Source organism: Chiloscyllium plagiosum, chromosome 9 (assembly GCF_004010195.1).
Source record: "Chiloscyllium plagiosum isolate BGI_BamShark_2017 chromosome 9, ASM401019v2, whole genome shotgun sequence".
Classification (NCBI taxonomy): Eukaryota; Metazoa; Chordata; class Chondrichthyes; order Orectolobiformes; family Hemiscylliidae; genus Chiloscyllium; species Chiloscyllium plagiosum.
Genome location: NC_057718.1, coordinates 33491968 through 33515721, shown reverse-complemented (window position 1 = coordinate 33515721; position 23754 = coordinate 33491968). Strand labels below are relative to the sequence as shown.

Sequence of the window (23754 nt, the reverse complement as noted above, 5' to 3'; positions counted from 1 at the left end):
CTCAAATGGGGAACCTTGTCGAATGCCTTACCGAAGTCCATACAGATCACGTCAACCGCTCTTCCCTCATCAATCCTCTTTATTACTTCAAAATACTCAATCAAGTTAGTGAGACATGATCTCCCATGCACAAAGCCATGTTGACTATCCGTAATCAGTCCTTGCCTTTGCAAGTTTTGAGAAGACTTGTAGCTCAGTTGAGGTTCTGGATGTAGGTTTTCTCGCTAATCTGGAAGGTTCATTTCCAGATGTTTCATCACCCTAATAGTTAACATCTTCAGTGGGACTCCAAGCAAAGCACTGCCTTCTATTGATATGTTTGGATTTCTTTGGGTTGGTAATGTCATTTCCTGTTATTCTTCTCAGGGGGCGGTAGATGTGTTCTAACTTGATGTATTTCTTGATAGAGTTCCAGTTGGAATGCCACGCTTCAAGGAATTCTTTTGCGTGTCTCTGTTTGGCTTGTCCTAGAATGGATATGTTGTCCCATTCAAAGTGGTGTCCTTCCTCATGTGTATGTAAGGTTACTAGTGAGAGAGGGTCATGTCATTTTCTGTCTAGCTGATGTAGCCATGAACTTTGTAAGGAATTTTAATCTCGGGTTTCAGATGGATTTTTCACCCTTGATCTTAAATCCTTAACAAAGCATTCTCAGCAATTAAGGATCTTTGAACGTAAACTGATCCAAATTATATTAACATTTAGATTAGATCACTTACAGTGTGGAAACAGGCCCTTCAGCCCAACAAGTCCACATCGACCCGCCAAAGCGCAACCCACCCAGACCCATTCCCCCACATTTACCCCTTCACCTAACACTACGGGCAATTTAGCACGGCCAATTCACCTAACCTGCACATTTTTGGATTGTGGGAGGAACCGGAGCACCCAGAGGAAACCCACGCAGACACTGGGAGAATGTGCAAACCCCACACAGAGAGTCGCCTGAGGTGGGAATTGAACCCGGGTCTCTGGTGCCGTGAGGCAACAGTGCTAACCACTGAGCCACTGTGCTGCCATTACCAATTTTCCATTTCGATACTAAAATCTTGTCAGTGAACGAGTTAACCACTTCTTGTCAAAATAATTCATCAGGAAAGTCAGGCAAGTAACATTCCTTTGTTTCACCCTAAATTTGTTAATAAATAGCATCTTTAATCATAAAAAATATTCAAGGTACATGAGAATGCTTGATTAGTAAGCATAATTAATATTCATTCCCCAGCTCTTATGGCAAATATGGCTTAGTGTTAACAACATGTCATGGCTCTGTCTCTCTCACATAATTGACTCAAAACTTAATTTCAGGATTTCCATTGTTACTAACTTTTACTCTTAAAGGACCCAGCCTGGGAGAAAGTGTCCTGGGAGGTCCCAGGATGACCGGGTTCCCCTAAGAGGTTCCTCAGACTGAAAGTGAAGATTGCTAACTGAAGCTGTCCCTGTGCACCTGCACTGCAGAACAGAAAAGAATAAAACCAAAAAATCCCTCTTACTCCTCACCACTCATAACTCTTCTCCCACATAATCCTAACGTCATCCAATCCTAGGTATGGCCCCATGATGGCCTGGAGTAGTCAGTTCCAAATGGCGGAGTAAGCTCAAAAAGGACATCACCTTTTCCAGCTCCTAATTCAAAGGTTCTTTGAAAGTTTTGACAGTTCCAAAGAAGAGGTTTGTACATTTTTAGATTGACATTTGACATAATTTTGCAATCCCAAAAGACACCTGACAATCACACAAATGCACTTAATGCCCCACAGAAGGGCTTTGGATACCCTGATATGACCTGGGGCAACACCTAGAGGGGCATCACCTCTCCAAAGAGATTCCTCAGCTACCCAAAGTAAGTTCACTGGAACAAACCTACTCTGACCTGTTTTGCTTTTTGCGCTCTGTATTCCATACAGCAGGAATACCAAACTCCAATGAATGACAGCTGGCCATTTAAATGATCAGCTCTGTCTAGGGTATGCACACAGATAAAGTTTGAGACATCCACAAACTTGCCCACACAGGAATCTGAAATGTCCACATGTCAGGACAAAGTTCTGACTCTGGGTTTTTGAAATTCTCAGCTATTCATTGTGATGACAGTCTGGACCAAAGTCTGCAAGGTTTGTTTAAAATAGATTCTGTATAAAGCTAATAATGTAATAGCTTTTCAAAACATTACTCTATAGTGTTTTAGTTTTCCAGTTATTAGTTTCTACTGATAATTTAAGAATTTTAGCTGAGATTTCCAGATTTTAATACAACCTTATTTTTGCATCTTGGTACACTATGGATGAAGGTGTTGCCTTTCTTTAGATTATTGGGACTGCCTAGTATCAGTTTGACAGTCTCATTCTCATGAGCATTCTCATATCTGATGAGCATTCTCATATCTGTTTTCTCCTGTTAGTGCTAATGTTTTAAAAATCTTTTCTCAGGAACTTAACTTACATGCAAGAGACACACTGCATGATTTGCTTCTCTCTGGCTAGTTGAGTTCTTCAAACTCTCAGAGCTTCTATAACATTCCCTACATCAGCAAATACCTTTCTTTCCCTCTTCTCTGAGTGGTCTCTCATCAAACAAAAGAATAAAACCAAAAAATCCCTCTTACTCGTCACCACTCATAACTCTTCTCCCACATAATCCTAACATCATCCAATCCTACGCATGGCCCCATGATGGCCTGGAGTAATCAGATCCAAATGGCGGAGTAAGCTCGAAAAGGACTTCATCTTTTCCAGCTCCTAAGTCATAGGTTCTTTGAAAGTTTTTGAATATAATTTTGACCTTTCTATTTAAAACATTTCTTTTGTTCATAATCACCAATCAGAATGATCCACTTCACAAAATAATTCTCTTATTTAGGGAAATACCTTATTTAAATGCCAAATCATTATAGAAAGGAGGACAAGCCTGCCATTGACATTGGCTTCCATTTGGGGAGGCTGTTTAAAAACACTGAGCCATAGAACTAAAACTGCTCAATGTTCAAGAAAAGCCTGATTTTCAAACCAGAACATTTCCTTTATCAGTTAGAAATTCCACCTAGTCCATATAGGGACTGCATTTCTTTCCAATTCAATTGTGGAGCCATTCTTCCCTTCCCAGTCTCTTCTACTGTCCAACCAGTCTCTTAGCCTGAAATTGGCATTAGTTTGTAAATAATAATAAAATAGGTACTGTTAGGAAATTTTCATTTTAAGTTTATAATCTACAGGTCATTCTCCTGTAACGTGCGCTTCATTAACGTGAATTTGCTATAACAATTTATGAGTTGGGGATACTGTTTCTAAAGTGTGAACTTAGAAAACATGTGTTGGCTGTAATGTGATTACATCGTCAACACTTTAAGTACAGTTTCTAAAGCTCGATTTTTCTATAATGCTGGTTGCACAAGAATGCAACCATTGCATTATGGAAGACCTACCTGTACTTGGAAGTCTCTACGTTATAGTAAGTACTTTGGTAGTTGAGAAGAAAAGAAAGGTTAGTGGTTTGGCTGGGAGTCGTCTTCAACATTGGCAGAGACTTTGATTCAAAATGACAGAATTTCACTCTTTTCCCATTCACAGGCTCTACTTCTCCTCTCAAGCTCGTGGAGAGACGGACAGAGAAAAACTATTGCTGATGTACCAAACAAATGTTGAAATTGTAAATGGACACTTTCCTGTAAACAAAGAACTTGCATTAGAAATGGCAGCACTACTAGCTCAGGTAAGAGTGTAATTAACCTATTAACCGATTCCAGTTTCAACAATTTATCACTTTTTAATTCTATGAAAATAAAATGTACATTAGTTTGTTTCATGAGATGTTTAGATTTGTAAAATACCATTATGCTAAACTAGTTTTCTAAGTATTTGGTGTTGCTTTTTTCTTTACATTGTTTTTTTTTAAAATCATGCCACAGTGTAGCACATTTCATGCTGTACTATAGAGAGATTTCTAACATTCCAAAATATCATGGAATATTAGATTCCTGCCATTCATGATACTACTGATTTCAACATTTTCTCAAAAAAACTTGTGAAGATCAGAGCGCAACATCACAACAATTTAACATTTCACTACAAACATATGTGACTTTTGGCATACTAACAATGCTGTGTAGTAACCTAACAGTTCTACTCTCAAAGCTCATAAGCCCCAGATTGGAAACTAGAACTTTGAATTCTGAAGCTGCTTGCTTTCAATCACAGGAATACAATTTAAATACTTTTTCTTTAATATATGTTATTTTAACATCAATGGCACCATCTACATATACAATTGATAGGATTTTTTGTCATATCTGACAGCCAGTCTCATTTCCCACCAAAACCAGTATTGTTAAAATCCTGGTTTTCTTTTTCCTACTAATTCTAAAAACATACTTTATATTTCAGATAAAAGCTTGGAATATATGACCCTCTGTCCCCCTCCCCTTAACTCCTTTATTTAAGCCAGTGACATTGGTTGCAGTTATGCTATCTGCAGTTCTACAAAACCTCATAAATTACTCTTTTTTTATGTGTAATTCTTGAGAATAAATGCTAAGAGCTGTTGTGTTGCGTTTGATCGTTCCTACACCCAAATTGCTTCCAGCAAGAGTTAATGAACAGCAATTAGGAGCGGCATCCTGGTCAATTGTTTTAGTACCTGGTTAGGGCTGCTAAAACCTGAGAAAGTACCCAAGTTGCTGCCTGAAGCTAGTGGAGCACAAAGTAGTAATTATACCATTGATCATTCTGATAATATAACAGTAAGCTTTAAACCACTGCATACTGAAAGGATGTAACTTAGATTGGCATTTTAGGTGGATATTTGTTTTTGAGTAAAGCTAGCAATTGATTGATTTTTGCCAGTTTGTGGATCTTAGTTAACATTATAGCTTTGTTCAGCAAGGATGTTTAGGATGGGAAATCCAAATTAAAATGAGAAGTTTGTCACTTAATCTTGTAGTTATTGTAATAATCATTTTAAAAAGCCTTAGGGCAAGATGGCAAAACAGCAGTCAATTGTGTGTTTTTCATTAGGTGGAGTTTGGAGACTTTGAACGACCATTCTCAAATCCAGCCAGTCAGGTCTCAGTGCAATCCAAATCAAACCAAACTCTGAAGCAAGTAATAGAGAAATTCTATCCAAAAAGATACAAACAAGGCTGTACAGATGAACAAATTAAGTATGTATGAAGCCCATTCAATATAAACACTATGACTGCCAGTTTTCTGTGATGTTACCATTCTTTTCAGTAAATATTCAAATGATTAATTAGATAGCTCTTTATTATTGTTGCAAAGCTCAGTGGGTTTATTTGAGATTTATGAAGAGAAAATGAGGTCTGCAGATGCTGGAGATCAGAGATGGAAATGTGTTGCTGGAGAAGCGCAGCAGGTCAGGCAGCATCTAGGGAACAGGAGAATCGACGTTTCGGGCATTAGCCCTTCTTCAGGAATGAGGAAAGTTTGTCCAGCAGGCTAAGATAAAGGATAGGGAGGAGGGACTTGGGGGAGGGACGTCGGAAATGTGATAGGTGGAAAAAGGTCAAGGTGAGGGTGATAGGACGCCTCATCTTCCGGCTAGGAATCCTCCAACCACAAGGGATGAACTCGGATTTCACCAGTTTCCTCATTTCCCCTCCCCCCAGCCTGTCTCAGTCAAATCCATCAAATTCAGCACCGCCTCCCTAACCTGCAATCTTCTTCCCGACCTCTCCGCCCCCACCCCCATCTGTCCTATCACCCTCACCTTGACCTTTTTCCACCTATCATATTTCCGACGCCCCTCCTCCAAGTCCCTCCTCCCTATCCTTTATCTTAGCCTGCTGGACAAACTTTCCTCATTCCTGAAGAAGGGCTAATGCCCGAAACGTCGATTCTCCTGTTCCCTAGATGCTGCCTGACCTGCTGCGCTTCTCCAGCAACACATTTCCATTACTTGAGATTTACTTGTATTGAGTGCTGAAATAAAGTCACCAGTTTTTCACAAATGGGATTTCAAAACATAGTTCATGGAAGTAAAACTAAAATAAAAAGTGAAAAAAAATTTTGCACAAATACATTCAGTAGAAAGTATTGTGCCTCCATACTACCATGTGTCTACTTTAGACAGCTATGTCAGCGACTTTCGACTAAATGGATGGCTCTTCGAGGACGTGCTACTGCTGACTGTGTGCGCATTTACTTTACTGTAGCCAGGAAATGGCCGTTTTTTGGAGCAAAACTGTTTACAACAAAGGTAGGATCCTGTTTTCTCCTATCTAGACTTGTTCCCCAAATGTGAATTTTCTTTTAACGTCATGCCGTATTAAGTGTTTCACAGAAATATCAGACGTTTTCTTGGCCCATTGTATTAAAGCACCAGCTAAGACCTTGTATATAATTCAGCTTTGTTCCTTCCTTCCATTTGTTCATTCTTTCTAAGATGGAATATTCCCAATTTCCCCATTTGTGGGGAAACACTGAGCAGAAGAAGGCGCTTATTCATCAAAGAGCAGTGAATATGGAGGCATTCCTACTGAATGTTCATCAATCTGCCAATAAATGGCTACTGACAGAGGCAGAAGCAAGGGAACAAATGGCCATCAGACTACCCTGATGGATAATGATGGGAAAAGATGAAAATGCAGAATACATAGTCTTTATTCAGCTCAGAATGTTACTGAGGAAGATATTCACTATTCCCTTAAAGGAATAAAATCACAAGCAAAAGCTTAAAGAAAAATGATGTTGCTGCATATAGGAATACTCATCTATATGGTGAATGACGGTCAAAAATCAATAGGAATTTCAGAATAGTCAAGTCCCAGAATTTTATTGAAAACAATTACTATATAGTATATATGATCAATAATAAGGACTACATCAGTGTTAGTGCTATTGAATTTTCTAGCATATCAAGAGACTATTCTTTTCAGTAGCAATTATGTTGGAAATTTATCTTTTCCCTTATATACACTGACAATTTGGATATGTCAGTGAGCCATTGTGAATAAGAGGTCAAATTGTCAGTTCAACTAATTTCAATTTGTGTTCTTTTGTTACCCACACATTTTATATGGAGATTGTCGTTGCTTTTATTTATGTTCTCTAGCCTGTTGCTCCACCACTATCTGACACTGCACCCATTTGGTTAGCTGTGAATGAGAATGGAATCAGCACTTTGGAATACAATTCTATGGTAAGAATAAAAACTTTTAAACATTATACCATAATATTTGCTCCTTTTATTTAAATGAAAAACACAGTACTATCCTGTTAAACTTAAGTAAGGCTTTCTGCTGTTGAAAAGGAAATATGGTTTTAGAAATGACCTCTGATACACACTGACTAGGAGGGTTCAGAGATTACTTCAAGCTTTATCAATAAAAGGTGAAACTATGGAACAACAAACAATGAAAACTGATTAGTTGGAGCAAACAGAATATTAGAAAAGTCTGCAAAAGTTTATTACAGCTATAAGCAAGGAAGTGTTACTTTACTGTCAGCTGCTCTTTCAACTAAACAAAACCAAGTTTATACAATAAGAGAAAACACAATATAGAGTCATAGGGTCTGCAGCATAGAAAAAGATCCTTTGGCCCATTGAAATATGTATGATTGTTTGACATTTGATTTGCATCAGTTACTCTGCCACTGAAATGTACAGCTCTAACTATTGTGGAATTTTGAAATGTAACAACATGCAGTACGAAATCAAATAATTCAGGAGCAAGGTCCACTTAGGGAAAGTCCAGAGTTTTACTGTCCTGGAATCTATTCTCCTACCCAGTTACATTTGCATCACTCTCTTCCTGAACTCTCCATGCTGCCTTCCCCTGATGCTCAGACTTTCTCCCTCTTCCAGAAATGACGAAGTAACTGATGAGTACTGTTGAGATGAGGTTAGGCAGGGAAAATCTGCAGGATCTAAAATTCATGTTTATGGCAGGCATGCTGCCTCATACTTCCCACTAAAAGTTGAAATTGCCCCATAGAGATTTACCTGTATAAAGAAGGTTATCATCAGTAGTCATTAAGGTACAAGCAGCACCAGGAATTAAGAAGTGTTAATATATTTTTTGTATTTGTTGCTCCTAAGTAGTGTATTCGATTTTCTAATTCCACAGCGCTTGATAACAACATATGCGTACAAGAATATCATAACCTTTGGAGGCTGTTGTGATGATTTTATGCTTGTAGTTGGAAAAATAGCAGATGGTGGATGTACTAAAGGCAAACAAACACAAAAACTCCTGTTTTCCATGGCTAAACAAAAGGTCTGTATGATTATATTTTAAATCTATCATAGGACAATTGAATATATAAAAGTATTCACATTTACATAGGACCACTAACATATAGCAAGATGCCTCAAAATCCTTGAAATACTTTTGATATAGGCCTGGGTATAAGGGAAATTAGGAGATGCACATTGGGTACAGTTCAATTGGTGGAATATAAGGCACCTTTTATAGGTGAGGTGAGACATACCAAGCCGATGAGAGTGTAGGAGGATTACAATATTCAACTGATCATCGCAGCCAGGACCTGTAGTATCTTACCTCAGTATTTCCTAGCCAATCAGCAAGGGACATGTGTAGATTCTGTCAAATGGTTGTATTCTAATTCAAGGGAATAGAAGCAAAATATTGTGGATGCTAGAGATCTGAAATAAAAATACGAAGTATTGGAGAAACTCGGCAGATCTTGCAACATCTGTGGAAAAGGTAACGGAGATAAAGTTCCAAGTTCAGTGTAAATCATTTTAAATTCAAAACATTAAGTCTGTTTACCTTCTCCACAGATGCTGCCAGAACTGCTGAGTTTGTCCAGTATTTTGTGTTCTTATTACTACTTAAAGGAACTATGGTATCGATTAAAATGGCTGAACTGGACAATTCCTGAGGGTACAATAACTACTCTGGTGGTGAGGTGCCCCTTCCAAAGGACAAGACAAAGAGATCAGCCTCTCAAACCACGCCAACATGTATGAAAGTCACCAAGGAAATTAGCAGCAAGTGTCAACAGCAATCCTGATTAGTGCTGAACCTAGGGGCACTGGGGCACTGGGCAGCTGTTCCAGGCTGCCCAGTGCCCCAGCAAACGTGTTTGCTGGTCCTTTATGTACTTCATAGAATCCCTACAGTGTGGAAACAGGCCATTTAGCCCATTGAATCCACACCAACACTCCGAAGAGCATCCTACCCAAACCCACCTCCCTACTTTATCGCTGTATCCTGCTTTTCCCATGGCTAATCCGTCTAGTCTGCACATCCCTGGACACTTTGGGCAATTTAGCATGACCAATCCACCTGACCTACACATCTTTGGACTGTGGGAGGAAATGGAGCACCCGGAGTTGTCTAAGATAGCAGAGACAACATACTGGCAGTTACCCTGACAGTGAAAATCATTCACCTTCTAGATGATTTCCGTACATCCGGACTTTGAAAACCACACTACCCCATGTCGCAACTTTGGACCAGGTGGCAGGACCTGTGGTTGTGGCCTTCAGTGCCAGTCCTAGTAGAAGAGGAGATGCCTACTCCGTACAACACCAACCACTAGAATCTTCAGGTCCTTGTCTGCAAAGCAGGGGTGCCAATTTCACCTTGTCTGCGATGAATGCCATGCAGGGCTGCTCCAGACTGTCAGAGCTTGACCAGCTGCACAACAGCCTTTTAAATATGGCACTGGCATCAGGGTCACCAGTGGTGATTACTTCCAGCTACAGCGAGTGATAGATTCAGGTTTGCATCGCACAAGATGGTTGCCATAGGGACGTGCCACTCACTTAATGAAACAAGTTTGGGATGATCGCACAAGCAAACCTGGCAAAGGAAAACCCTCCATAAAACAAAATGAAACTGACACTTAGCCAAAATTATAGAAAGATTCAGTCCATAGTTACAGATCAATGACTTTTCATCAGAACTGGGAAAAGTCAAAGGTGCAACAGCTTTCAAGAAAGTGCAAGGATGGCAGAACCACTAAAAGGAAAATCCTTGTTCCGATGTAAGTGAAGAGAAACTAAATGACAAAGGTTTATGTCAAAAGGCCAAAGAGAGTTGTAATGGAAAATAAGGAGAAAGAGGGTTGGATTTATGCTTTTCCACAGGCAGATTTGAAGACGGAAGCACCTACACACAAACAAGTTGACTTATTTTCGCCTGCTTCGAACCTATCTGAGGGGGTTGGGGGTGAGGGTGGCACTGGGTGGCTATTCCTTCCTTGGGTCTATTGACTACTCAAAGGCTAAAAACTATGCTTTAGGTGCATGGGCTAGTGATTGGCAAGGGACAATCTCCTTTATAAGCCTGATGGGCTCATTGGAGAATTTCCTCCCTTCACTTATTACCAATCCTTCCCTTTAACCTTATCCCAGGTCTTTTGAACACAGTATCTGCCCCAAGCTCCACCCTACTCATGCCTTTTATCCCCACTCACCTCCTTGCTGTAATCTTTAATCTCAGAATTACCTGTCAGTTTGGGTTCCTCAGCGTTGGGAACTACTTGTAGTTCCAAGAGTGGCTCCTAGTTTCATTACTAGAACTACAGTCCTGCGGAAATGCCTCTCAATAAAGGGAAAGAAGTCTCACCTTAAAGTAGTTGCTAAGGAGCAGCCATCAGGATCATGAGCGGGCTGTCTCTCAACCTTTTATGGTGCCTCTTCAAATCCAACCCGAGATGTGTGCACAGGAATTGTAAATGGAAAAATTATAATTGTCTGCCAGGAGCAAAATAAAGAATTTTAAACAATACATGAGAAAGAAGCCAAGACCATTCAAGGAACAGGAAACAAAACAGGGCAGTGTTGCCTCTGGAAGGGTATAAAGTGCTCAGTCAAAGACCATTAAGGCCATGGACAGAAAAGTCAGAGTAGAAGCGAGATGAAGAGCTAACGCTTAATTGTTCAATGTTCCCCTATGTATGTAGGCAATGAAAATGTTTGTTTTCTTTGCTGTGCACCCAGAGCACAGAAGGAAAAATCCAGCCACATATTTGTTATGTGGTGATTTGTTTTTATTCTTTGCACTGTTTAAAACGACATTAGATATACTGGAAATGCTGTGCCTCTCATTTGCTACGTATTAATGTCTAGAAGGACACAGAAAAGAAAATTCTGTGGTGAACTTGGACTGATAAGTTTTTCTTTACAGATTCTAGAGATCACTTTGCTGACAGCCAGTTATATCAATGGTTTCCATCATCAGAAAGGGACAGTTCACCACATGTCACTTCCATCTTCACTTTCTGTTCACACGGGAGGACACAAATTAAAGAACATGGGAAGTCAGCCATTACTTTCATATCCCAGGCCAACGAAAGAACCAACATTGTTGTAATAGTTTAAGTGTTGAAATATTTGCTACACAATGTTAAAATGTGTCCTTACCTGTGCCGAGAAAAACAATTTGAGGTTTGTGTGCAACTCACCAAACATGCATATCTGAAATTTTAAATCAATTTCAGTAAGTTCCCATTGTGTCATGCAGGATAACAGAAGTAGTTCAAGCGAATGAATAGCAAAACATTTATAGAGTTATGTCAAATAACTGGGATTCAAGTTCTCCTGGTCAAAGGACTACCTACTACAGAGGAACCTCGATTATCCGGCATTTGATTATCCGAATTTTGGATTATCCAGCAAGATCACATGGTCCTGATGCTTGAGTATCAGGCATTCAATTATCCAAACATTCAATTATCTGACAAAACACTTCCCGCTCATGTCATTTGGATAATTGAGATTCCTCTGTACTGAGAGTCATATACTTTTGGTTGTGACCTCTGAAACAGTTCATGCTCTCATTGAAAATAAACAATAGGCTTGCTCTGTCTGAACATATGGTTTTAATTTTAATCAAATGTATATTATTTCCTATGTTTTGTAGCAGAACTGTCATTGTAATTTGATAGGTTATTTAATCAATTGAGGTACAACTTCCTCATAAGCAATTTTTCCTTATTATTTACTTGTGATAATTTTTCAAGTACTGTAACATTTTTAAATTTCTACATTTTCATCCCAAACTGTAAACCCTATCTCTATTTAACAATTTTATTGATATTGGTGAATAATTATGTAATTTTTATAACGTACATCGCCAACCACTAACCTTCCTGTCCTGGACACAAATTATCATGCAACAAGACTGAGACTATGTTCAAAGCACAGGGATTGTAGGTTTTCTAAGGCATGAGATACTACAGATGAGAAAGATAATTCACTTAGTTTATCCTATATGGCCCTAGAATTCCATCTCTGCAGAATCCAAATATTTCTTAAATTATTCCAGAATTTATGCTCCTATTAAGCTATCTAGAATCTCTCCATGATTCACCATTGTGAAGAAGAACAATCTGACATCATTAATTTTTTTAAATGTAATCATAATGTCACAGCTTGAAGTTGTCCAAAGAGGTACATTTTTATACCAATATAAAGTTCTCTCTAAGGAAGCTACTTGGTCATTTTTCAAGTCTAAATGGCTTATCTGTCCAGCATTTCCACCCCAAATAAATACACCAAACCAGATTCCTAAATAAAATTGTATCATATTGCACACAGTAGTAAACAATTCATTCATCCTTGTACACTCCTTTTTTTTTCCCCTCTGCATTCTGGGCATCCTTGCCTGTCATCAATCTTCAAAACAGCGTTGTCCATGGCTGGTGGAAAACTGCTGATTTTCAGTCGAGAAGACTACAGCTGGTCTTGAAATACAGCCTTGAGCAGCTCCCAAACACCATTGTGGACTTTATCTTGGCAGGGGTAGTGACAGTCCATAAATGCTGGCTGGCTGATGGGCAACAATAAAAGCATTTGCAGAATGGTAATGGTGGGAAGACACATGCTACTTTCACGAGACAAGATAACAACAGAGTAATCAGAGGATAAATTACTGTAAAACCCTGTCCACAGCTTAAGATGGCAAAAAACTGAATTGTAATCTGATCTTTTACTGAGATGTTGGTACTGCAGTGGAAGCTGCACACCACCAATCAGAATCTACTATATATTTGGGTCCAAAAGTGGGCAAATTGATTTATCTAATATTCCCATGTTGGAAAAAATAACCTTCGTACTCTGCAAAGCTCTTTGCTGAACAAATGCTGGACTTCTCTATGCTCCTTGACATTAACTGTACACTTTCTGACAGGATTCTTAATGCATATCTCTTTGTTGAGGTCAGAAAACAATGGCATGATGCTCGGCAGTAAGGTCATTGTCCTAGAGGACAGAGGAGGAAGACTTGGAGAGTTGGTGTTCAGCCTTTGCAAGGCAGAGTTTAATTCACCAGACAACAACTGTAATCTTCTTGTTAGCAAGTTTCAGTAGATCAGGATTTGACTTGAGAGAAAAGAATGCAGCGACATCTGAGGAATTAGGTTAGGGTGGGTGATAACAGCAGGCAAATTGAAACAACCAATGTGTTTTGAAATATAAATAAGTGTGTAATGTGTGTTGTGATTCACTTGCTAATTATTGAAAATTCAATTAACTTTGAAAAAGAGATAGCAAAGCTTTTAAGAAAAGTAACAAATCACGTTTAGTTGATGAACAAACTTGGCTTGAAAGAAAAAGGGCCTATGTCTGAAGGTTGCCTAGCAACACTAGTCTTGATTTGTTTTTTCCAAGACACTTGGTCAGTAGAAAGAAGGGTTTTCCAAATCTTGCAGTGTTTTTTTTTTATTTCTTGACTAAAAAATTGCTCGACCAGCTGAATAGGTCTCTCGGAAGTAATTGCAGGTACCTGAGAATATTCCCAAGTATCAGTATCTATGAATATCATTTAGGGGCCATTTCGCAGCTCAACTACAGGTTATAGCCTCAAAATTGGGAGTTCCAATGATGGTCAGTGTCATGGAAATTGAGAGCCAAGGTAAATTGAAGTAAGAACAAGGCCATGTTCTTTGGGAACTGGGCTAAGCAAACCTTTATCCCCTTCACCATCAGGACAGGTTACCTGAAGGTGCTGGGAATACGGTTTGGAGGAGTGAGGTCATGCATAAAAACTTGGGAGGAGTATATCACGAAGGTGAGGCAGAAACTGGGCTTTTCAGAGCACCGCTGGCTCTCCAATACGGATAAGAACATGGTCATCAGGTGTGAGGTACTCTGTTGTACCTGGCGCAGGTCTGGCCCATTCTCAGAACGTGCACTGTTACAGTCACCAAAGCCATCTTCCATTTCATCTGGAGATCTAAGATGAGCCATGTCCTCAGGGACACCATGTACAAAGCACTATTTGGGGGTGGGGCGGGGGGGGGTAAGAATGTACCCAACCCATCCTCATCCTGATGGCTACTGTGAGAAACAAAGCTCACACACTTCAATAATTGCAGTCCGAGACAAAATCTGAATCAGTAGTGTCCTTTATTTTTACACTTGCAAGTGGGTGTAATGTCCAGTGCCAGGCAAGGCAGAGGACATACACACCAAATTCAACAAACTCTCGATATTTATATAATTTGGTTCTTACATATTTTTCTTATTTCATTCTTTCTCCCCCTGTTTACATCCTCCATTTCCCTAAGACTGGTCCCACCACTCCTGCTTATCTCTTATCTTATCCGGCCTTGTCTGTGACAAAATGCTTATTTCTGGCCTCACAAGGCCGTTGACCTCATCCCACTGCAGGTCATTGTTAGACATATTCTTTCTTCATCAGTATCTACTCTTTCCATTTGGGCTTCTCCCGAAGCCACTCTGATCCCTATGACCTCTTTAATTAGAGTTTGTTCCTGTGTCTCTGTAAAAGTGGGAAACCGATGTTTGTACAGGCGAATCTGGCCTAACTTCATCCCCTCACAACATCTTATCTATTTGCCCATAATGTCTACCATTGTTATGCAATCACGTTTCACGCTGGCATACAACTTTAGCTAATACAAAAACAATTATATATTTCCTCCACATAGTTTCCATTCTTGTTGACTCAGCTCCCGGCCGAAACAACCACACACTGATGTGAGTTCATTTACTTTGTATCAGAAATTATAATTGCAGAATTACAGAACTGCAGAAGAAACATTAATTTACCTATATCCCACACTATCTTTGTGTGTAGCTGCATCAAGATGTGCGTAGGCCCGCGGTACGCAAATACTAAGCATCACTACGTACTAAGGTATACCTGTCTCTGATGTTGCATAGGATGGGTCTGGCCTTGATGCCGCAAAACACACCAACTATTTGGACCATTCCATATCACCTGTCCTTCATGGGGACATTTATAAACAAAAACACCTTTGACCACAAGTCCATCAAGAAGTGGTCAGCATGCAGCATCCTTGAGAGCCTGTGGGAAAATGAGAGAGTGGATCCTGTCAGGCTGTTACCTGAGCAGACTGTCAAAGTCATTTGGCAGAATGCCTCATTATCAGAACTTTCCAACAAGCACCAAGACCTTGCTTGGTGGTGGTGAGGGCATTACCTGTGAGATCCTTTATTTCTGCCCAGACTCTGCACCACCACACGCTGCCCTTGAAGCGGTTGGTGAAGAGACTGTCAAACATCAGATGGAAAGTGCCTTTGCAAAGAAAGTCTCGAGAAAGATCAGTAGTTTTTGTCCTAAGCAACTGTCTGTGATGCAGAGTCTGTTCCACAGTTCGTTCCCATTAAACATCCTGCACTGGGATCACACTTACCCACACACTGTCCACTAAACACTGCTCCACAGTCCATTCCCCAAAATGCATACCAAACCAAACATCATCTGCAGCTGGAGGACCATCAACTCAGTAAAAGACACTCTTTTGTCTGCCCAAAACTTGTTGGTCTTCCAGAGCAAGGAGTGGACCTCAACCAAGTGTTGCAGACTGGCATATTCCAGGGTCCAGGACTACATGCTGAGGGATGCACTAAAGCTTGGGGTAGCAGCCACCAAGGTGTATTTGGAAAGATAGGTCTTTCTGCCGAAGTTAAGTGGGGGTCTGTTCAGTTATCAGACCTTCGCCCTGAGCCTCAAAAGTATGTAAATACAGTCTTGTACACGTAAGAAAATATCTTTGGTTTGCTTGTTGTTTAGAGTCAATGTCCAATATTTGTGTATCTTCATAAGCTACAGTATAGGACTGCTTCAGTGACTATGTATATAAGATTTTTATGAATAAAGTATATTTTTTAAAAATACAACAACTTTCAGACAAGGATCCAATAAACTTGGATTTTGTGCTTTCCGTGCCTTTCTCCTTTTTATTTGCCACGTCAGAAAGTCTTCATTTATGACTCATAGCAATTGCTCCACGAAGCGCGGACTATCTTTAAATAATTCTAGCCATTCGCCCCCTGCTGCTTTGTCTCGCAATGAAAAGCATGGTCAGCGTTAGCTGGCCGCAGAGACCATGGAAGCAAATAGATAACACGTCACAATGTTTTCATTTCCGGGACCATCCAATGTCGTTCTCGTTCTTTATAAATTTTTTTTATTGTTGCTTCCCCTCGGTATCGTTCAGAATAATTATTTGTAAGTTGCTACTTATGGACTGTACTTTTGAATCAACCCAAATTGCTACACTTCAGCTACATTTGTCAGCATACATAGTGTTCATGCAAGTTTTCTGAATGTTGTTTCTTGTGACACGTCAGGCTGGTAAGGACTGAGCAAGCCTCTTGATTAGGTTTTTATTTTGAAAGATTTAGGAACAATGACCAACAAAATGCTGGTCGAGGAGATTGTCCATGTTTGTGACCTTTTAACAGTGAGTGTACATGTAAAATGAACAGTAATGAACAGAAATACCATTTTATCGTGCCAAAAGACATGATTGTTCGTATTATAAAAATATATCGTATTTAAATATGTTTTTAAAAGTGAAAAAATAAATATGCCGCACCTTTATCGGAAAGTGGGTTTTTTTGGAAACCATTATTTACATAAATTCACAGAATTATTCAAGTTACCGAACATAAATTAAATTGAAAGGTGGGAATCGAAGCATGCACGTTTTCTGACAAGTAAATCAAGATTCAGCTTTATCACGATCGTATGAGTTGTTTTGGACCGTGTTTTTAAAGGCATTTTGCCAGTTGCATATTTTTCTTTCCCGTGAAGTGTATTCCAGGATATATTACATAACGGCAGCCAATCTGTTTTCAGGTATGTTATAATAATTTTATCACGGATAAATATATTTAGGATGCTGAGAAGAGTTTATAATTGTGTGACCAGACCTCTTCATTTAAGGGAAGAAAATTCATAAAAAATTTTTAACCTACAAGTTCAGATCAAACTCTTCCACCTTAACAGTCACACATTTCTATTATTTTCCTTGCAATGCATTGTTACCTTAAATCAGGATTCCCCTTTTTTGATAATGAATCATTGGCTTTGAGGAATTTGATATTGTGGAACTTCAAACATTTGAGACATGTTCTGTAAGGAGATTGTATATTATGTGACGGCTGATGTATCATGTTTAATGCACATAAAATGTTAATGTTTGCTGTGTCATAGTAAGTCAAGGTTCACTTGGAATATTGCAAGATAAGCTTCTGTAACAATGTAGTTATTACTTGTTCACAAGCTTGTTTATATATATCTTTGTCTATTTTTAAAAATTAGCAAAATGATCTACACTGTTTTAAAATGTTTGTTACATGGATAATTGTAATAACTAAGTAAGTGTGAGATGATCTGGTATACATCTCCACACAGTTGTATTGTTTTAATATGTGACATGCCATTAAAACTATTTTTAGTCTTTTTCCTATTTAATACACAGCTAATATTCAATTATTTATTTTGCTATAAGAATGAGAATACAAACTGATCATTTCACTGAGTTATCTAACATTTAATAAATAATGCACTGCTACATTTAAAATGGTTGGCACTTGTCTTTAATATGCTGTTAGTTAATATGTGCATAGAGATAGTATAGCAGTCTTGTATGTCACACAGTATATTAAAATGTCATACACCATGTTCATCAGCATTTTTGGTAAAGATATATGGAATCATAATTTGTAAATTTGCTAAGTTATACACCTATTAGGATAGAGGACCTGATTTTCAACAATAGTTTAACTGATATTCAATCTGACACCATTCTCCACATCATTGGTTTCAAACATGTACCTTTCCAATTTCCAGTCTGTTGATTACTTAATTTGAAAGTAACAACTTCTAATGATTTTTTTGCCTGTAACTCTTAAAGCTCTTGAAGTATTACCAAATGAAAACACTAGTTAGAACATAAATTAAGATGTGATGTTAATACGCAAGCAACTGGATAACTCCTGTTTCAAAAACGGTCTGTGGTACTATGGACCACACAATAAACAAGATTACTTTTGAAACTGATTCAGTATATTCAATCAAAATATAACTCATTTCAAAAATAAAAGTCATTGCAAAAGTTAAAGATGTTGAACGACTCCAAGTAGAATAATTAGGGACTTGCTAAAGATTAAGCCTAATCTGCTACCGAGAACAAAGGGTCTGTATTTGGGGAGCAGAGGTGAGGGGTTTGTCTGTTCAGTGGAGAAAAGGTTGTGCCAAATAAACTGAATAGAAGACACGAGCTGCAGGTAGGTGTCTGGCAATTATAAGTAGAGGAGAATTAATGAGTAGGACTGACTGAATATGTTAATCCCTGACCGAGAAGATGTTGGGTACTCATAAGAGTGAATGAAAAGTAACAATAAGTGGGGGAAAAAGCAAAGGCAAGATTAGGAGAATTATTGTTCAGCAAGTAATTATAGTTTGGGATATATTGCCTGAAAGGATGCTGACAGCATATTAAAGAAAACACTTCAAAAGTAATTGTATTAAACTTGTAAAGGAAAACTATGATAAAGGGACCAGGGATTTGAACTAATTGGATATTCTTTCAAAGAGCTATCAGTCACACAGTGGATCAAATAGCCTCCTTCTGTGTCAATGATACTATAGGGTTAGCAGAGTGAGGCTAGTGAACAGGGGTTGCAATTAATACTTCCAGGTCATTGGGTAAGAGGCAAGAGAATAGATAGTGAGCCCTTCAACTACCCTGTTAACTTATTTGCATAGGCTAACATACAGCAGAGGTGAAAATAGCAAGGATAACAATCTTTGTATATGATTTGGACATGCCGGTATCTTGCTCAAGTCAACCTTCATCATGAATTAACCATCATCAGGGAGGAGTTTTCCAAGTTTGGGAATAATCTTGAGGTTTGCTAGCTGAGCTGGATTACTCAAGTGAACATTATTGAAGTGAGGATCTATCATGCTGTAATTATAAAAAGATCTTGCAAAAGTTTTCTTTCAGATTAAGTGAAGGGAATTAGTTATTGATACAAATAGAATAAAGGTAAAGTTACCTTAGTCTTACTAGACCAAGAGGCTACTTTCCCATTACAGAGAAATGGCTGGTAGTAGTTTAACCTGAGGGGTCACCACACTTCAGCGAGGGAAAAGGTTAAGAAAGACAGTCCATCATGATAACTTCAGCCAGCATGGGAATTGAGCCCATGCTATATCAGTCTATATTACAAACCAGCCTGAGCTAACTGAACCCCCTAAAAGTAGAATATAAGTTGAACAAAGGAGGAGATAACATTAAGTGGTGGAACCCCTAGTAAGGTAGATTATACCATGATATGTGAAAGATACAGCTTTCTCAAACAAACTAATTTTTTTCAGCCCATGATTATGTTGATAGTATTGACCAAGTATATATGAACATTGCAACCCAGAAATTGTTGCAATTGGTTATTTGTTTTAAAGATCATTACAACTACTGAATTTTCCTTCTTGACTTTCAATTGATTTATTTTAGTAACTGATTAAGCTTATTTCTTAAATCTGGACTCTGCTCTGATTTTGACTCATTTCTTGTGGATAAATGACAGACTTGAATCTCAATTTCTGATACAGATAGGGGAGAGAGGTAAATTGAACAATTTTATTTTTCTCTCTGTCTGTAGGCAAGGATCTTTTTATTTCTTTTGAAACTGGCTGTGGTGTGTTTCCTGAAATCCTGTTCTTGAAGTCCAATTTTTAAACAGACACACAACAAACTCCCTCTGGGTTAAATTAGAAGCATGGTTTATTCATGCAGTCAAACTCAAGGGATGGTTGTCGCAAAACCTACACAAGCATAGAAGGAAGAAAAAGGAAAGGAAAGAGCTTACAATGAAGAAAAATGTTTTAAAATACAAACTTACAGAAAACATTAATTGATTTTTAAACTACAGCAAGTTTATGTCCAGTGAAGGATCTGTCTTGCACAAACATTTAAACAGATTTAGCTAGCTGAGGCAGAAGTTAGCAAAATTAACAAAGACACAGCAATATGAGGTTGGTGTATAAATACTTAATTCACTTTTCAGTTGAAGATAAAGTCTAAGAACTTTCAAAGGAGGCTTACCTGGGCTGGAATATTTGCAGCAAGAATGAGTTTTGATGACATATGTTAGCAGTCTTGTTCTGTTGTATTTGTTGATTGCAAAATCCATACAATGCAGTGCTGTGAGATTCCAGGAGGATGGTGCCTAAGCTTTGTCCAAGTATTTGCTGATTGAAACTTTACAGAATTATAGTCAAAGCATCATACAGCATGGAAACAAACCCTTTGGTCCAACTAGTCCATACTGACCATGTTCCCAAACTAAACTAGTCCCAGCTGCCTGCACTTGGCCCATATCCCTCCAAACTTTTCCTATTCATGTAACTATCCATATGTCTTTTAAACATTGTAACTGTACCTGCATCCACCACTTTCTCTGGCAGTTCAATACATCCACATACCACTAACACCTTAAAAATATGCCCCCTAGTTTTAAACTCTCCCACCTTAGGGAAAAGACCTTCGCTATTCATCTTATTTATGCTCCTCGTGATTTTATAAACCACTATAAGGTCACCCCTCAACCTCCTACACTCCGGTGAAAGAAGTCCCAGCCTATTTGTATAACTCAAACCCTCCATTCCCAGCAACAACAGTAAAACTACTTACATCATGCACTTTTAGCAGCTATGTTTTAGACCAGAAAAGCCCACTTCAAAGACTGAAAAAAGTATAGATTTTAAAATATTTCACGATCTCTTTCAAATCTTATCAACCTCATGTGTTTAATAATTTCTTAAGATTAATATTGATCAAGGCATGCTGTAAGCTGTATTACATTCAGTTCTGCTGCATGAAATTTGAGTTGAATAAATCAAAATTGCAATAGAAAATTGAATAAAAACCCATTATTGTCCATCTAGTAAGCACTTATACAGTGCACACACAAAAGTTATGATTTTTATTTAGGAAGGCGTCCAAAACTAGCAGCTTTAAATATAAGACAGTCAGCAATAAGTACAATAGAGAATTCAAGAGAAACCTCTATCCTCAGAGAGTAATAAAAACATAAAATTTGATGTCAAATGGAATGAGTGAGGCAATTAACATAAACTCATTGAGGGAGAAGCTATATAAGAAGATGAGAGAGAAAGGGATAGAAGGATAAGTTGACATGGTGAGATGAAATTAATTGGGAGGAAGCCTCTACTGCTCATTTCATATGTATGCATGCCTTTAATGGTACCATGCTCATGATGATCTGTACTCTCAAACAGAAGAAGGCCCAGAAGAATAACCCATGTCCTCAATGGATTGTCGTCTCTCACCTTTAGATTTTAAATTTCCACATAACAATATTGTCACTTTTGCATCCTAGGAGACAGCCTCCAAACCCCATAACTGAACTCCCTATATTTCCTACCACAGTTGTGGCCATTGATAACCCACTTTCACTTTCAGTGAGTAGACCCCCAAGGACTGACCTTGTCCCATGCCCTTACCAACTTGGAGGGACAGCACGAGCTAATGATTCTTGTCAGATGTGTGTGCAGCTTTTTGATTGATTTATCACTAATCCCTGACTGATTGCAGTGGACCAACAAGACTGAGCTGTGGCCCACTCTCTGGACTGCCATGATGCAGAGCCCTTTACCCAAATGACCCCAAGTGGCTGACTGCCCTTGTTGAAGCCCTAGGACCGAGAGTGGACACTGTCCTTGGCTGACTGTGGTGGAAACCCATAACTGACAACAATTTCCCTTGACATAACTGAGACTACTCCCATTAGACTTTAAAACGTTTCCATTTGGTTGAAGCATATTCAGTATGATTGCTGTGTCAGCTGGTGACACATGCTGTAGGTGTGATATTGACATAGAATGGTGCCACATAGCAACATTATTATCCCCTTGACTGATCACTGCTGACAACCATGACAAACTGGCTGACTTTGCATCTGCACTAAAAGGCATGCCAACAGGAGAAATGCTGAGAACCTGTAAGTTCTGAATGAGGTAGCAAAATGGAAAAAGGCAAGAAAATAAAGGCAAATCAAAGATGGTGTGGACATGCAACATGCAAAGGGAATGAATGCTTAGAAAGCAAGCAAAGAACCCTGACACACATCTTGTTTCAATTGATGCCTCTTCCTGTGTACAAAGTAGCCTGACAGCAGCAATACGTGAAAGGTATCAAGGTCCTCCACTATTGAAGTGGAATACTATTATAAATTGGATTTATGTTATAATCATATGGTGAGGCTAGTGTGTGTCTGATGCCAATCTCCATGGAAAGAGTGGATAGGGCTTGAGGCTTGTCTCTCCTGAGTTGGCAGATATGTAGATGTCTTCCGTACCATAAAATATTGTAACTGAATCATTTATCTATCAATCATTCATCTATTCTCTGAATGGATACTGATTAGTGAGCTAAGTATTTTCACTACTCACGGAGGGTACGCTAAAGTATTGGAAACTTCTGATCAAATGAAGGCCTTGAGGAGCAAGTTGAAAATTTTAACTTTAACTTTCGGGAATAATCACTGTTTAGAGTATCCACTACATGAGAGAACAATAAACTGTGTATAGGCAAAAAAAGGTAATGATGAGATAGTAATGCATGTATAGAGGGGTCTCACTGTTCACTATTCAAACAGGTGGAAAATTGGAACATTTTCCCCTCATTGTTGAAAATCTTTTTCTCAATTTTGCCATATTTTCCCAATTGACTCATCACAGCTCACATCATTCAGCAGCTGGGAGAAGTTTTCTCTATCACAGCTGCTCAGTGCTGCCTTACAACACTCGATTCCACCCTCCTGTGACTGTGTGGAGTTTGCACATTCTCCCGATATCTGTATGGGCTTATATGACTGCTCCATTTTCCTCCCATAGCCCAAATATAGGTCAGGTGGATTGGCCACGGTAAATTGCCCATAGTCATAGATAGAGTCATAGAGATGTACAGCATGGAAACAGACCCTTCGGTCCAACTTGTCCACACTGACCAGATATCCCAACCCAATTTAGTCCCACTTGCCAGCACCCGGCCCATATCCCTCCAAACCCTTCCTATTCATATACCCATCCAAATGCCTCTTAAATGTTGCAATTGTACCAGCCTCCACCACATCCTCTGGCAGCTCATTCCATACACGTACCACCCTCTGCGTGAAAAAGTTGCCCCTTAGGTCTCTTTTATAACTTACTAACTGTACTTTTTATGCTCACATCCAAATTATTTATGTAAATAACAAAAAGTAGAGGACCCAGCACCGATCCTTGTGGCACTCCACTGGCCACAGGCCTCCAGTCTGAAAAACAACCCTCCACCACCACCCTCTGTCTTCTACCTTTGAGCCAGTTCTGTATCCAAATGGCTAGTTCTCCCTTTATTCCATGAGCTCTAACCTTGCTAATCAGTCTCCCATGGGGAACCTTGTTGAACGCCTTACTGATATAGATCACATCTACTGCTCTGCCCTCATCAATCTTCTTTGTTACTTCAAAAAACTCAA

At 38.9% G+C, this 23754-nt stretch overlaps 2 protein-coding genes across 5 annotated transcripts in view; both read left to right on the top strand.

The window, feature by feature from the left end:
- Nucleotides 1-13832, top strand: part of plekhh2 (pleckstrin homology domain containing, family H (with MyTH4 domain) member 2) — a 116450-nt gene extending 102618 nt beyond the window's left edge. For both annotated transcript variants that reach the window (XM_043695674.1, XM_043695675.1), the window contains 6 exons: nt 3570-3711; nt 5013-5158; nt 6084-6213; nt 7069-7155; nt 8084-8233; nt 11117-13832. In XM_043695674.1, coding sequence (XP_043551609.1) covers nt 3570-3711; nt 5013-5158; nt 6084-6213; nt 7069-7155; nt 8084-8233; nt 11117-11302 — 841 coding nt within the window. In that variant the 3' untranslated portion in view covers nt 11303-13832. The remainder of the gene's footprint in view (nt 1-3569; nt 3712-5012; nt 5159-6083; nt 6214-7068; nt 7156-8083; nt 8234-11116) is intronic.
- A 1965-nt stretch (nt 13833-15797) lies between these two features.
- mcfd2 (multiple coagulation factor deficiency 2, ER cargo receptor complex subunit) overlaps nt 15798-23754 on the top strand; it is a 20565-nt gene continuing 12608 nt past the window's right edge. Inside the window, exon 1 of one of the 3 annotated variants that reach the window (XM_043695676.1) lies at nt 15798-16429. In XM_043695676.1, the coding sequence (XP_043551611.1) occupies nt 16335-16429 (95 nt within the window). In that variant the 5' untranslated portion in view covers nt 15798-16334. The other 2 variants (XM_043695682.1, XM_043695685.1) reach the window with 2 other exon arrangements.